The 16,388-nt window shown below is 41.1% G+C and overlaps 1 protein-coding gene across 1 annotated transcript in view; it reads right to left on the reverse strand.

Annotated features, from left to right (window-relative positions):
* Nucleotides 1-443: 443 nt before the first annotated feature.
* The window catches only part of LOC137413770 (uncharacterized), a 92,013-nt gene continuing 76,068 nt past the window's right edge, over nucleotides 444-16,388 (reverse strand). The window contains exons 5-7 of the mRNA XM_068099207.2: nucleotides 6,764-16,289; nucleotides 6,067-6,299; nucleotides 444-2,243 (exon numbers count right to left, since the gene is read on the reverse strand). Coding sequence (XP_067955308.2) covers nucleotides 2,088-2,243; nucleotides 6,067-6,299; nucleotides 6,764-16,289 — 9,915 coding nt within the window. The 3' untranslated portion in view covers nucleotides 444-2,087. The remainder of the gene's footprint in view (nucleotides 2,244-6,066; nucleotides 6,300-6,763; nucleotides 16,290-16,388) is intronic.

Here is a 16,388-nt window from a genome sequence, read left to right on the forward strand (position 1 = left end):
AAGCACAGAAAAATAAACGCTGAAGCCAGATGGGTATTTTCTCTTGGCTGGAAACACTGCCGCACAAAACCGCACCATTTGGAGGATACGGGCAACACAAGCCGGATAGGCCATGATGGTACGTACCCAATATCAGTGAGTATGGTAGGTTTGCTGCAATATTGAACAGTATAACGCATGCGGGATCTTTGGAACGACCAGAGATCTAGGACTATGTAAGAGTTGTTTTGTCCAGTTTAAGTGCCGCGAGATATAACACAGCCAAGACCTGTGCTCTGTTAACAGTGGTATGCATCAGCAATAATTGTGTTCCGTCTTTCAACCTCCAAGCTAAGCTGCAAAGAGAGATCAAATCGTAAACACAATTTATATTGTCCACAGTATTGTTCTGTGTATCCAGTCTCAAATGGTGAAATAAGAAGAAAGGTTTGCTGTTGTCCATAAATGGTAACATCTTACTGTTTATTCATTGTCTGAATTGGAGGATAAGATAAGACAGCTGTATACCAATTTGTATATTGTAATCAAGCATTGTGGGTAAACTGGTTCACCTGTAAAATCAGGTATTGGTTAATGATGTTGAGCAAAGTCACATATTTTGTCTTTATGTCAAAGATGGCAGCCTTTCTTTGAGGGAGGGCCTCGACCATCCTCGATCTGAGGTGCAAGTCCAACCAGCCAACCTCAAGTAAACATAAAAATCCCTGTTTGCAGAGAGATATCACATTGATAGGAAGAAAGGGTTATGTGCAGAAACTTCAAGGCATTGTCATGATAAATAAAAATCATGAAAGGAAGGAAAAAAAAAAATTAAATCGTAAAGTGCAAACAAAACTTAAAAAATAGCAGCACTTTTGGTTAGATGTGTGTTACCCTCTCTCTACCCTGTTGCCCGAAAATTGTAGGCCACCCTGCAAGCCAAACCATCGGAGATCGAAAAGATCACAAATGAACTTCCGAACAGGTCTGTACAAGTTGTACCCGCGAGAGTTCATCCATCCATTGCTATTTCCCATGAAATCGCAACACGTTTCCGTATGGGGAAACCTTCAACCCTTACCAAGTACCAACATAACACTGCATAACTTTGTGTTGGGCCCTATCTTTACAATTGCATTCCTTGTTTATTTTGTGATTATAAATCCAATGGTAAATGCGAAGCCACCATGCATCGATGCTGCTTATTTACATGGGTTAACTGCTTTGCGTAGATATGCTCTTCCAGAAAAGCTAGACAGAGGCATCTTGGTGAGTTCGTGCATCAGAATCAGCAAGGTGAACCAAAGTTAATCAATATTACATATGACGTTGCATCGCTCAAGTGAGAAATGCCAATCCATATTTGGAATTTTAAGTTGGCCTTCCAGTAGAAAATGCCCTACAGCATTTGTATTTCGTGGGAACTTTAACCTGGAAGTTTTGGAGAAAAAAATTTCTAACATGAACGAAACATAAATTCAGCCACTGCACATTAAACCAGACCAACAAAATGGCTTATTTTCAAATGTGAAAAAAAATAAATCAGGAATGCTGGAGTTGGGGCTTGCACTTTGTACAGACACAAGAAGTGAATCTTCGCTTCTGCACCATCCCTTTGGCTTGACGTGTGCAGGGATATTGGGGAAAAATACGTCCTTTCCCTTCACTGCTGATTCCATTAGTGATAATGCTTTGCACTTTTGGCAAGAGTGTCTGCCTGAATGGCGCCTTAGCAAAGCTGCTTCAGCAGATTCTCATTTCATTTTCAGCACTTATTGCTTTCAGGTGCACTCAAGCTTCAGAGGGCATTGCATCTCAAGGACAACCATGGAACCATAGGAGGAATGATTGGTTACAATGTCATAATTGCAATAAGAAACAAAACTACAGTGTTAGTGTCATACGTTTTGGCGTCATCTTAAGAGTTCTTACAACACCAGTTGGAACCCAACTTCGCAAGCATGCCTTTCATGAATTTCCCTCAAATTGGTAATCCCCTTCTTCCACACCTCATGTCGATACATTAAAACATCTATTGCTAACTGGACGATAGGTAAGGTGGGAGAGGGGAGAAACTAGTAATGTCAAATGATGGATGGGGAAGGTTTTCAAAACTCAATCTTGCACGCTGGGAAAGCTTCATTTTGCATCACTACGGTGCTATTGCTCGCGAGGACAAGCACGTCGAGTTCCCGCTGAAGTTCGTGCGTGTCACGGTACCAATCTCGCACCACCGCTGTGTCGTGTGTAGGAATCACCGTGACCTGAAATGAGAATGACAAAAACATGTGACAAGGACCATATGGCAAGCACTCTCACTCATGCTCTCTCCCTCTCTCTCTCTCTCTCCCAGAAAGGACTGCATTGAAAATCCAGCTACTTGTTTGTTTTTTTTAACCCTCTCGAGGAAGAGACAGAAAAACAGACAGGGGTGAAACCATAACATCCGTTTGGCAGAGGACCTTACTTTTACACTTATGCTATAACTCATCAAGGAAATATCTGTGCTATGGTATATTAAACATCTCTAGCCCTCTAGGAGTCATTTCTACAACAATATGTTGTGGATACCCTGTTTGGACAGGTTCTGGAATTTAATGGTTGAAACTCTGTTGCTTTGTTGCACTGAATCAGGCCATCATTAAGTTGAAGTATTTCTCTTTTTCTCTATCTTTCTCCCTTTCAAAATGATATTTTGATCAACCGTTTGTGTCAAACTGATGGTGACATTAATGGTTTCCTTCCTTTGTATGCCGCACAAGACTGCAGGGTACCATCATTGCCTGAGGTTGCGGATGCAACACATAGGTTAGGGAAGGAATTTAGAATTTGGCAATGGTGCCGGTGATAGGTCGCTTACTCTTCGCAAAGGACACCATAGCTGGGCCGAGATTCAAACCCAGTTATAAACTGAGGCATGTGTGCATACCTCTCGGGCCTAGGCTATCGTGCCAGCCCCATGACAACAGCCAATATGCTTGGTTTTAATTTAGTCAGCCATTGAATGTAATTTTTCAACATGACAGGCATGCACTTTAGAAGATAAAGTAATTGTAAAGATTGTCTCTTTCTTCTTTAAGTCTTAGATATATTATTGGGATATTCTTGCACACTTATAACCCATCTCTGTTGAAAGGGTGATTCAAATTTGACACTTACTTTCTTTTATAACTAGTGTTGGAAATAACCTTGATCGGCAATCATCACTTTACTGCGTGGACAATAAAGAAGCTTCGAAACGACATGATCACCCCACAATTCATCAGGCGCATGCACAGAACCCCATAGCAACAATGGTGATCAGGGCATAATATATCATGTATGCAAAGATCGATATGTAGGCCTATGTGAATTTGTCTTCAAGATCTTTCTTCAATGCTGTGATTTATCATCATTCTGTGAGCTGCTATGGCTCACAAGCTTCAATAAGAACTCAAAAAGACTTCGAAAAATACCTCGGAGAAAGGGGTGTACCTGTGCACAACGAAAGAGTTGGATAACTTTTCCAGTTCACCGAAAGGGCTGATACGCTCCAGCTGCCCGTATTGCAGACTATTGATGATGTGCAAGCTCTGGATAACTGTGGATACGTGTGTGCGATCAAAACTCTCGACCATCGCTGCCAGTGAATAGACTCTGTATCTTGTGGGAGTGTCTTCTGTGTCTGTATGTGTCCCTATCTATAAATTTTTGCTTTAAAATGTTTTTCTCTGCAAACGCTTGTCTGAATGATGCAAAGCTTTAAACATAAGAGGGACTCGCTATGGAAAATATTTTATTGATAACTTTGACGTCAAATGTCACAGGGTATGGCAGCCATATGGATTAAAGGGGAAAAAAATTGGACATCTCTGAAACTGCTCAATGTTAAAAATTGAAACTTGGCATATGTTATCAACTCCTTGTGGGGTATATACTATATAGGATGATAACCATTATGTCATTGAGTGGTGTTCCAGCTATAATTGGTTGAATCAAAATCCTTATCCAACAAGGAGAAAAAGACATAAAATGTTATAGCCTCTGTGGTTTTAGAAATTTTGCTGTACGGAGTTAAATGCTGCCAGTCAGCCATCTTTGGTTGGATTACAAAGCAAAATTTTCTGCATATGTGTACTCTCATGTATTGCCGTTGGGCCAAGTTTGAACAAAATCGGACAATGCCTTTCCGAGAAATGGTTTTGGAATCGTTTGAGTAACAAAATGGCCACCAGTCAGCCATCTTGGATCTGATCTCGAAAGAAAATGATGCGCATATGTAAGCCATCATTCATTATCTGTCTGCCAAGTTTGAACAACATCAGTAAATGCTTCTCCGAGAAATGGTTGAGAGTGTATTCAATATCGGGTTTTTTTTACAACTAAAATGTCCGCCAGTCTACCAGTCAACCATCTTTTATCAGATCGCAAAATAAAGTGAGGTGTATTTGTATGCCATCATTTACTGTGCTTGTGCAAAGTTTGAACAAAATCGGACCATGCATGTCGAGAAATGGTTGAGGCCGGGTTCAGCATCAGGTTTTTTACAACTACAATGGCCGCCAGTCGGCCATGTTTGATCGCATCGCTTAAGAAAATGATGTGCATATGTATTCCATCATGTATTTTCTTTGTACCAGGTATGAACAAAATGTGTCCATACATCTCCAAGATCGTGGATGCACAGATGGATGGATGAGACCCAATTCATAGGCCTCCATTTCAGACCAAGTCCAACAGGGGTTAAAAAAAACCTGAAAGTTCATGTCTGATCTACGACTTGATGTGAGTGAAAAAATAAATTTATGACATCATCACTGACGTAATCAGGCGGTCATATTGAATTGAAAATGAAAAGATTTTAAAATCTTCTTCTCCAGAACCGCTTAAGAGATCGATGAGAAACTTCATACTTTTGATGAACTAGCCATGAGGAATATAGTTTGAAATTTTTTTTTCATATTCATCTTCATCAACCCAATTTAGCCTTAATGTACACAAAAGTGGTCGATAAATATCCTATTAATCAATCAATAAAGCTACATATGATGGCAATGTGTGTGACATAATAGGGTGTATGGATGATATGGGTCATAATAGGACATGTTCATAGGATGATATGGTCGATAAATATTCTATTAATCAATCAATAAAGCTACATATGATGGCAATGTGTGTGACATAATAGGGTGTATGGATGATATGGGTCATAATAGGACATGTTCAGTTAACGATGGTATTTTTGTTCAGAATGAGTGCACAAGTGAGACTATGCCCTCTAACGAGTGCCGGTCTAGTTTTTACATGCTCTATACCTCGTGGAGGAACTAGGGCACAAATCATTAACACATGCAGACAAATACATGAGACTAAGACAGAATTGTTTTACACAAAAGAGTCACTGTGCTTGGGGAAAGTAACGTCACTTCCCAGAGCACCGTTGGTACCAGTGACGTCATCTTTATGACATCGCTTTTCTCTCTACACTCATCGGGGGCAATAAAGGAAGATTTCCTCCTCTCCATGAATGCCAACCTATGGAGGTTTTCTGTACTCTATCCTTTAAGTCTAAGGAAGCAGCGAGTTCCATGTTTAAAGTCTTTGGTATGACTCGACTAGGGTTCGAACCACCAACCTCACAGACTCAGAGTGGACACTTTAACCAGAATGCCACCGAGTTGTTGTACTGTAACCCTCTCTAATCTTTAAAAAAAACTATTCATCTTTACTCAAAAGACTCGCCACGTTTTGGTGCTTTGAATGTGCGAGGGTGCCATTGTCTTAAATAGAATTGATATTAAAGATATATGTGGACAATATACACCCCCAAAGTATTTTTCCTTCGACAGTGCATACTGTTGCACTACTATCATTGGAAAGCATTTTTCTAAAAACTGACAAATTTTAAAATGTGACTATCTTGACGGAGAAAGCTACCAATTGTGATTCGTAAATAGTAGAAAATGACCGCCAAGTCTGGTTTAGTTGCTATTGTGTCTCCGGAGTAAATGGTAAACCATATCCCTTGATGCCAGAACAAGTACGAGTACATTAACTTTGGGGCAGTTATCATATTTGAATGAAAACCTACTCAGCAATTTACTTCACCTGCATAGGATGACCCCATTGTGCCTTGCCATCAAGGAGGGCATTAAGGAGTGCTCGGCTGGGCTCATCGGCCGAGGGATCATCACCGCTGAGAACATAGTGAGAGGCTCGGACTCTACGGAAGAACTCCCCGTCAGCAGTCTTAGCACTGCCGTGATTCGGCACATAGGCTAGGTCCACGTAAAAGGCTGAACCCGGGGAAGATGGACTTGAATTGGACTTGCTGTGCATAGCTTGGGAAGAGAGAAATTGTTTATGTTATCTAAATATATGTTGTATAATAAAGAGTGAATATACTTTATCAGCTGAAATAAACCAATGGAAAGAATAAAATTATTTTTTCCAAATAAAGTCGATAAGAGTATGTTTATCACCATAGGAAACGTGCAGCTGACATCTCAAGCTGACTAAGGGCTAACACTGGAATGTCGGCCGCACCTCATTTTCTTCAATGATAAACATACTCATCAACTTTTTGTTGCTATAATTTATCTTTATCGAGTCCGACCGACACAGACATACACTATATTCCATTTGAAATAGTTATTAGACATTCCGAAGGTAGTCAAGGAAGGAATTAAGATTAGTGCAATGTATTACATAGACAATTTGTACGAGAAGAATAGGAAGTTGTTCAAAGCAAAATACACTGTGATTGTACACTTAAAATATATTGTTGAGTAAAAATATGAAATACCTGTTTTTGTATGGGTTGTGCTCATTTTTCCTGAAACAGTAATATTCGCTGCGTTTTTTGCTTCTTTTTCTTGTAATGAGGATTTTGAGGACTTTTGCACCGATGTCCGAGAGCCTGTCTTTTCAGAAAGGCCTGCTGACTTCTCCTTTTTCCCAGATGCACCTGACTTTTTCACACTAGTCTTCCTTTTGGTCATTTTTTCCCTGGCTGAAGTTCTGCCAGTCCGAGTTAAAGCAACCTCTGGATCCACCATAGAAACATCAGGGTCTGGTCGGGATGGTTTTGCGTCGAGAATGATATGCTCTTTGGCCTCTGTACATTCTCCTAATGAAGTTGCCAAGGTTCCAGCTGCACTACTATCCTTGGGAAGTATATCTTGCTCCTCATCTGTATCCAGAGCAGCTTCAGCAGTAGTGCACTCCTCTGTTTCAAGTGGTATATCTGAGTCTTCTTCTTCACTACCAGAACTTAATGGGCTCTCCCAATGCAATGGTGTTTTTTGACCTTCTTCTACTTTCTGGGGGGAATCTGATTGCCAGCAGCTTTGTTTGGTCTCATCAGTCATTGCCACGATCGTCGCTCCAGGGATTTTCATTTCAGCAAAGTGAAATTCAGCCTGGGAAGGGGAACGATGATGCTCCATTGCAAATGTTATTTCTGAATGGGTTTCTGTAACTCTTTGAGGTGATTGCCTTTCTTCTGATTGAGTTGCACTTTTAGCTGCTTGTGGAAGTTTTTCAACATTTCTGCCTCCACCATTTGGTGTATATGCTTTAGCTTCATCTGGTACGTTTGAAAATATCATGTGTTCATCAACTGTGGACTTATTACCAAGTTCACTTGATACTTCTTCCATTCTAGAGCCTGATTCTGTGGTTTTCATAGCACATGAACCAGTTAGGGAAAGGCTAAATTCATGAGCGCTGTCATGATCAGATGCAACAATCACAGAGGATATTTTAACTGATTTCTTTTCATCTTGCATAACCTTAAAAGAATCATCCTCTCTTGCTGTAGGCCAGCTGACATCTTCTTCGTCGGGAGAAGCCAACAGTGCTTTTATGGGTCCTTGTTTCTTCAAAATGCTAATTTCATGCAGTCTTCCATCTTCCTTCATTCCTGCTTGGAAGCTCAGCTCCTCTACATCTGGAGAATCCAGAAATAGCATGCCACTTGGTAGGGTACCTTTGGGTGTAGTCAGTGACTCAATGGGAATACCACTGTCAATTGGCTGAAGCGGCAAGTTAAAGGTTGATGCAAGTCCTACAGAGGTGTTGCTCGAGATGACTAATTGAGATAGTGACTCTTTTTCCATCTTTTCTGGTGATATCATATCAGATAATGCAACACTTACTTCATTTCCTGATAGCGCCTTCAATTTGCTTGGTTGGAGATAGAACATTTCTGTAACAAAAGAATCTTTCACAGGATGCCCTTGATCTGAAGCATCTATACCTAGATTGTCCTCTGCAAGACTTTCAGATTGTTCTTGTCCTGAAAATATATCTGTTGTTTCAGATAATAGCTTTGGCTGGTCTTTTGTAGCACTATCAGAAGATGAGTGTTCCAAAGGTGAGTCTGAAAGTGGTGATCTTGATAATTCTGTATGCTTTGGTAACTGCTCTTCAGTTATAGTCAGATGATCAAACTGTGTCTTTTCTTCAGGGGTGACAGTTTCTGAATATTTTAATAAGGAAATCTTGCTATCTTTCAATTGTGCATCTGGCATAGAAAGCTTTGTCTGTTTAGACGTGACCACAGGGCTCGCTTCCATTGTCACATCGAGTGTGGTTCCTTCTTTACTACTCTCAGGAGATAGGCCTGGGCTACCCCTGACCTCATGCTGAGCATCAGCTGCAGAGTCTAAAGAATCAGGTGAGTGTGATGTGCTCTCAAGATTCTTCAAGGAACCTTCCACTACCTCCTTAACAAGTGCTTCGGACTGCAATACTAAATGTTCTGCTAATGGAGAAGTTGCAGACTTTGTTGAATCTATTGAATCGACAGGGCTAAAAGATTCAACCAATGAGTCCTGAGAATATGAACTTTCTGTGCCAAGTCCCTTCAAACCAAACACAGGCTGTACGTTCTCGCTGCCATAAAGAGAGACCTTATCTCCACCTATTAAATCTGCTTCTTTGTGTAATGCTGCAGAGGAATCGACCGAGCCTAATGCAGTTTCATGTGCCGTATCAATCGAGCTTTTCTTCTCTGCTATTAAACTTGATGAGAAGGAATCATCAGAAGATGATGGATATTCAGGTGAACTTCCTGCCATTGTTTTAATTGGACTTTGTTTAGTTGGTGATAAAGTATATTTTGATTGAGTTTGATGTGAAAAGGTACCGGACATTATAGGTGATCGAGGTTTTTCAAAACATTCTTTTGTTGTAGAATATTTATTCAGTGATATTGAGTCTGGCCTTACTTTATCACTGCCAGGAGAGCACACCTGCTCACTTTGCATACATGTTGTTTGAGAATCTTTTTGAAATGATTCCTCCAATGTATTCATTGTAATTGTTTTTCCCAAATAGCTTTGAGCTTTATGTTCCACTGGTGAAGGCATTTTATCATGCAGTTCTAAAACCTCTTGGTGTTCCTTTCCTTCAGGTTTTACATCCTGAAGCTGGACTTTGGTGTCTGAAGTTTCAAAATTGCTTTTGAAACTTTCCAAAATTTCTTCTTCTGAAACTTCTGCATCAAATTGTAAGCCCTCTGTTTCCGAGCAAATTTTCTTTTCTGAAACTGCATCAATTGGTGAAATTGGGGAAAGGGATGTCACTTTCTGATATTCTTCTTTTTTAGTTTGTAGCACAATGTCTTTTAAAGGCATCGGGGCCCCATCCAATGCTGTTCCAAAAAGTTTTTTGCTTTTGCTCTCTGCACCACATTCAACATCCTCAAAAGGAGATTTTGCTGATGACTTTGATTGCTCCTTCTGTTCTGCATTTGATGACACCATTTGATCTATCTTCATTAAATCTAGTTTCACGTCTTTGGCCTCTGGTGCAGGAGATGTTGCTGTTGGACTTGCTGAAGGTGGACTTTCTGCTGTTCTTTCAGAAGGAAACGTTTTTGATTCAAAAATATCAGAATCCTTGCGTTTTGACGTGCTATGAATATCATCTAATTTTTCTGAGGCCTGTGCTTTAAATGACTCGACTAACGTCAATTTTGTTTGCAGGATTGGTTCATCTTTACTCTGCAGCAAAGTTGGCATTGGTACCACTGAAGTTCCTATTGGAGACAATTCTGAGACCATACTCTCAAAACCTGAGCCCTCTGGTGATTTTGAGGCGTGACTTTCTGCAGACACTTTCACTGCAGTCTTTTCAGGTGAACCCTCTGTTGCACCAAATGCTTCAATTTCAGGACTCAATTCCGATTGTCTCAATGGCGAATTAAAACCTGTACTTTTAGCAGTCGGACTAACTGGTGACCACGTAGTTGGAGACTTTTCCAATACATCCACTGGAATTTTCACTATTGGACTTTCAGAATGTAAACTATCTGGTGCCCTTTTGCATATACTCTCGGCAAATTGACAAACTGGTAACATCTGGCATTGGCTTTCGAAACCCAAATGTATAGGTGATGTGTTACTTGAATCTTCTTCAAGTGGTCCAGCTGGTGATTTTAATATTGGACTGTCAAATGGAAAATCCGATATTTGTACATCTGGAGCCTTTTCTTTCACTTCAGTTGAACTTTCTGCAACTCCACTTACTGGTGACTTCAAATCGAGACCGACGTCAGATGGGCCACCCATAATTGTCACTTCCATTGTACTTTGTGGAAATGGACTGAAACTTTCTTTTCGAGCAGAATGCTCAATGTCTGAAACTTGTGGTAATTCTACGGATACCTTTTCTGGGCTTGTACTTAATGGCGTCGTCAAAACTAGGTTTTCACCTGGTTGGCTGCTTGCTAACTTCACTCCAGACTCTTTTACCATTGAATCACTTGGTATGTCCTCAAATGGACTTTTATCGCTTGGGCTTGCTGGTGATTTTAAAGCAGGACTTTTTGGAAAATTAATTGGCTCTTTTACAGGTGAACTAGTTTCTGAAATTCTTTCTTGCCAAGCTGGTTCACAAATTGCATCTGATAATGGTGAGACTGCTGATGGACTCGTGAGTGATGACATTTCAGGAGTCAACTGCTCAGACTTTAAGTCCTCATGAACATCTTTTTGTGGAGAAATGTATTTTTCTGTGGTCTCCAATGTAGAAGCACGTAGGATATTGAGTTGACTTGATCTTTCGCTATCATGAACAATGTCCTTTTCAGATATGTCAATTGACAAGGCTTCTGACAATGGTGAAATTGTTGATGAACTTGTTCCACGGGATATTTCTGAGGCCGATTTATCTTCTGATGTGCCAAGTGGTATGTCTGTTGGTTTAGGAGGTGAAACAATTTCAGATTCCTTCACAATGCTTTCTTTTGTACTTGTCACAAACGTTTCCGATATAGTGTCACCTATAGGTGTCATTGTGAATGGACCTGTGTGAAGTGTTGGGGGTTTTGCAACATTATCGTCTAGTTTGGAACACTTTGTAATATCTTCAGTATTCATTGTAGGTTGTCCGTTTACTTGAACCTTACTAACTGTGTCCATTTTTTCACATGGCATTATCTCTTCATTGTGAGCTGTGCAGATTGGGGAAACTGGTGCTGCTATCGTTGACATGGAAAACATTGTATTTTCTATATCAGCATCAGGGTTCATAACTTTTTCATCTTTTTCATGTGTTGCTGCTTCCTCAAGATATGTTGGAGAGAGTGCTTCAGACAAAGGCGATGACGCCGAAGTTCTCATATCAGAAGAAACACCTGAAGTAGAATCAATTCCCTTTGAGATGTCTTGCACACTTTTGGGTTCCAGGGTGAACAATTGGTTGGGTTCTGTATGAACATCTAGGCTTTTATCTTCTGACTTATTGAGAAGTAGGCTTTCAGATGCTGAAGAAGAAGCAGATGGGCTTTTAAGTGGAGAACTGTCTTTTGAAATCCCTTTACCATTTGATGGCACTACAACAGAATCTGGTACAGTTTTGCTGGAAATAGCTTCTTCGCCTGTTGTTTCATCAAGAACTGTTTCAGAAACTGCTGACATAGATTGCGATTCAATTGCCCTTTCCTCTGGAGGAGTTGTGTATCCCTTCTTGACAGATGCCACAGTTTTCAAAGCAGCTTTGTCTTGAATTGCAATGCTTTCACAAATGGGCATGTCTGATTGATTTTTAGTTAATGTTGATGATGAACTCAATTTTTCTTGTCCTGCAGTGATACTGCTATCCATCTCGATATGATCTGAGCAAGGACTGGGCAAGGAAGATGGCGTCCACAATGTTGGAGAGAGCTCAATTGAAACAAGCTTTGTTCCCTTATCAGATTCATCTTTTGTGGGAGATTCTACAAGTAAATGTGCAGGTCTTTTTGCCAGAGAGGCATCTAGTGACTCCGACCTTTCATGCATAGTTTCCTGTTTTTGTTCTGAGAAAAGTGTTTTTGAAGGAACTGCCTCATAAGTCTGTGATTTTGCTAGAAGCATGTCATGGGAATCTATTATTTTTCCAACTGAGGTGTCTTCTGGTTGTGAAGCAAACCCAATGTCTTCCTCCCCATTCGTTCTCTTATTGAGAGAGCAAATACCAACATCTGTTGGTGCTGTTGAAGAAAGTGATGCATAAAGTTCATCCATTGCACTCGGTTCCGTTAATAGCCTGTCGCTGCTTTCAGGAATTTCTTTCACAATCTTATCCGGAGAAGTGGGAATAGATGCTCCATCTGAAACATCAGGAGATCTGGGTTGCTGAACTGCAATAGCAGCAGCACTGTGAAGGTTCACATCACTGCTTGGACTCATCTTTCTGTCTATATCCATGAGCGATTCGGATGTCATGCTGAGGCTGACAGATGTCTCACTGAGTGGTGACTCATAGGAAGACTCTGTCCTGGCCACTGGTGGAATGGTTATTTCTCCAGGTTGTTGTACTTTAGGCAGTATAGAATCCTCAGTTGCAATTATTGGTGGTGAAAACAATACATATCCATGACTCTTTGACATTTCAACTGAAGAAACGATGGGCTTTTCAGGTGAATGGTCATGATAATGTAACATCGCCTCTTTTTCCTTCTTGATGTGACTTCCTTCCTCAAGGTTTGAAGGCTCTGAAAATGACTCTTCAGAAGGATAGCTTTCCAAACCCATCACACGGTCATCAAGGGGTGTGATGGATTTATCAGAAAACGTAAGCTCTGAGAGGGTGGTCTTCACTTCCTCTCTTGTGAAATCTCGAGTGCTATGTTCATCTAGGGTAGATGGAGGCCGCGCAATGTCTTCATCAAATGTGACTTTCTTGGCTGGCAAAGAATTTTCATCAGGAAGAAAAATTTCTTTCTCTGCAATGCCTTTTGAATTCAATGGCGAAGCCCCTTCGTCTTTTGACTTTTTCTCTTCTCCGTAACTTTCATCGGAAGTTCGGACTTTTTCTGTCTCATCTTTTTTTAATTTGGAGAATAATTCTGGAGTTTGGCTTGATGGGAAAATCGTCATATCATGTGTTGCCTCTTCAACAGTTGTCTCTTCACCAGTTGGGATTGAAGAAATGTTCAATAGCTTTTGATCTGAGCATATGTACCCACTAGCAAATTCTTTTGTATCATAAGATTCTTTTTCTTCAGTGTAATCCATGGCTGCTATTTCATGCTCTTTCTCACCATCAAATATATCACCGACTCCTGCAGCACTGGTTATGAGATCACTACCAACGTGAGGCCTAACTGAGTCTTCCTCTTGAACACTCATAATTGAGAAATCAATTGGTGGAGACAAGGGGTAGTGACTGCTGTGCAGAGATTCTAAAAAGGTAACCCCTGAATAGATGCCAGTTGAGACATCAAGAGGAGGAGAAGGACTTTCTTCTGCACGAAGAGTCACCTCCACATCTGGTGTTCCTGGCTCTTCTGACAAATTGCTTTGATCGCTCAGGAAATCCTTTGGTGTCTGAATTTCTGATAGAGGAGTGGGATCGCTTGAGATTTCACGAGAAGCTATTGGAGTGCCTGACACCGTCATTACTTCATCACAGATATCATCTTCAGAACTCACAAGAGGTGCTCCGACAGATCTTTGCTTAAGGATTACATCAACCTCAGCTATGCATACCTCTTTTTCCTCTGTCTCATGCTTTTCCTTAATTTCCTCTTCCTCTACTTCCTCTGATTGAACTTTAGACATGTCAGTTGGACTCACCTGTTTTACTTCATCTTTGACAAGAAATTCTGGCTTTTTATCATCTTCAACTTCATTGCTCTTTGTGACCTCCACAAATTCCATATTTGCATTGTTGTCAGTGTACACAATATCCATCTCTTCATTCTCACCTGTAAGCACCTGTTCTGTCCTAAGCTGCTCACTTTTTAGCTGTACTCTAAGAAATTGTTCCTCCTCATGTACTTCCTCAGTTGATAGTTCCACATATGAAAAATCTTTGTTTGCCTCATTGGATTCTGCTTGGTCTTTTGACTTCAATACGTCCTTCTCTTTTTCCTCAAGATCTTCAGCTTCAATGAGCTGTGCTACTTGAGCATCGTTGCTTAAGGACTCATGTTCAGGTGCAATAACAGCAACTTCCTTTTCCTCAGGTACCAATTCATCCACCTCAATCGCTTCCTGTGCTATTTCCACATCTTCCATTTTCTCGTCCTTCAGGTCCTTAAAATCACATGTCAAATCTTCAGGTGGTGTCATTTGAGGCGGTTCCATTACCAGCGATGGCAGACCTTTTGATGGTTTTCCAGCTTCTTCAGTTTTTTTGCTGGCTTTGGTTTCCCTTTTTCTTTCTGGACGAACTTTGGCTTTTGGTTTAGGAGATGGAGCACGCACCTTCTTCAAATGTTTACTATCTGCCTCTTTCCTGTTTGCTTTGGCCTTTTCCATCTTTTGCAAAGCAGTTGCTTTCATGTCATTTTTCTTTGTGTCAGCTATTTCCCGTTTCTTTGAAACTTTCTTCAAATCCCTCTTGATATCTTTTTTCCCCATTGGTTTTGTTTCTTTTTCTGTTTCCTTGGGTCCTTCTTTCCTTTGTCTCTCCTTTGATTTGGATATCCTAGATTCAGCCTTTTCTCTCAATCCTTTATTTCTAAGCTGTGGTTTGTGCTTTTCTTCCAGCAGGCTTGTTTCGATTTTTGGTGAGGATTCCAAAAGGGATGCTTCCATTTTCTTTTTGAGAAGTTTCATGTCTGCATCTCTTTGTTTCTGCACAGGTGAACCAATTTCACTTCTAACCATTGCTGGTGTTATGTCGCCGTTGGAGATCATATCAGGTGCCACTTCACCAAGGCCTTCAACATTCAATGCTATTTCTCGAATGTCAGAAGAGGTCTTTTTCACATCAGTTTCCACTGGGGTTTTGCCAAGACTTTCTCTGTTGTCCACTTTAGATTGCTTGGAAATATCCTTATCCGTTGGTCGGCGAAGAAATTCCAAGTGTTTGAGCTTTTCAAGTCCTTCAAGGATCCTACCCTGTGGAGCATTTCCAGGGAACAAAACCCGTACAGTTTTCTCCTCAGCATTAGCTGGTATCCACACAAGAAGTACAGCCACAGATGTGAGGTAAGGCACAGATATATCTCCCTCTTTTCCTCCTGGGAGCACCACCCCAGTTTTGGCCTTACTGTTTCCTGCCCATCGGTTCATAAGGAATTGCATTTCTTTACTGTCTTTAACAGGACTTAGTGTGTATAGGTCAAGGCGTCCCACACCTAATTTTTGAAACAAAGTTAGTGATTCAGGAGGTGTTGCAGAGGGAAGTCTGGTAAGTGGCCGTGGTACGATGTTCAGGTCATCAAGAAGCTGTAGCGTTAGCCGTCCCTCGGTAAAGCTACGTTTTGCTCGCACTGGTCCGGGTCCAGAATCACGAAGACGTTCCGGGATGTTGTAGAACACGACACCAAGATCAGGAGAGATAAAATGTCGAAGCCAATCTTCTCGACTGGCACGCTCTCCTCCACCACTGCTGCTTCCACCACTGCTATTTTCTTCATCATCTTGCGCACTGCGTTCAGATGCTTTTGCCTCTGCTACTTTTCGCTTGAGGAGTCCGTTAATACCCGGCAAGTTGTCAGCACCGACATGGGAAACTAGAATAGCATCCAGTCGGTCAAGGTGGCGAGCCAATTTCCAAAAACATGCACAGCGTTCAGAACCACCATCGACTAAAAGTGAAAAACCAGGAACGGCAAAGATGGCAGCATCCCCACGTCCTGCAGGAAAGATGTAGCAGCATGGTCGTGAAATTTTGAGAAAGCCTCCTGATGAGGGTGGCTCAAGGAGGTCAAATGGTGAAGGTACGGAGGCTGACTCAGCTAAGTAGTCTCCAAATTCACACGCAGCTTCCATGGAATGGCTCGCAGGCTCAGGATTCATGGAAACAAATGAAGGCAGAAGACTTGAGCTGGTCCAACCTCCCTCGTCTGGGCACACCAAGGTGAGACAACTGTCACTCTTGCAGGGCTACGGAATCAAGGGTGATAAGGATTTTTAGGTGAAATTTTCAAAAAGTACATGCTGCTGTGCATCTCATAGAGAAAATGAAAAGGGTAGCTATCGTGA

The sequence above is a fragment of the Myxine glutinosa genome, chromosome 2 (genome assembly GCF_964187855.1).
Source record: "Myxine glutinosa chromosome 2, kmMyxGlut1.1, whole genome shotgun sequence".
Lineage (NCBI taxonomy): Eukaryota > Metazoa > Chordata > Myxini > Myxiniformes > Myxinidae > Myxine > Myxine glutinosa.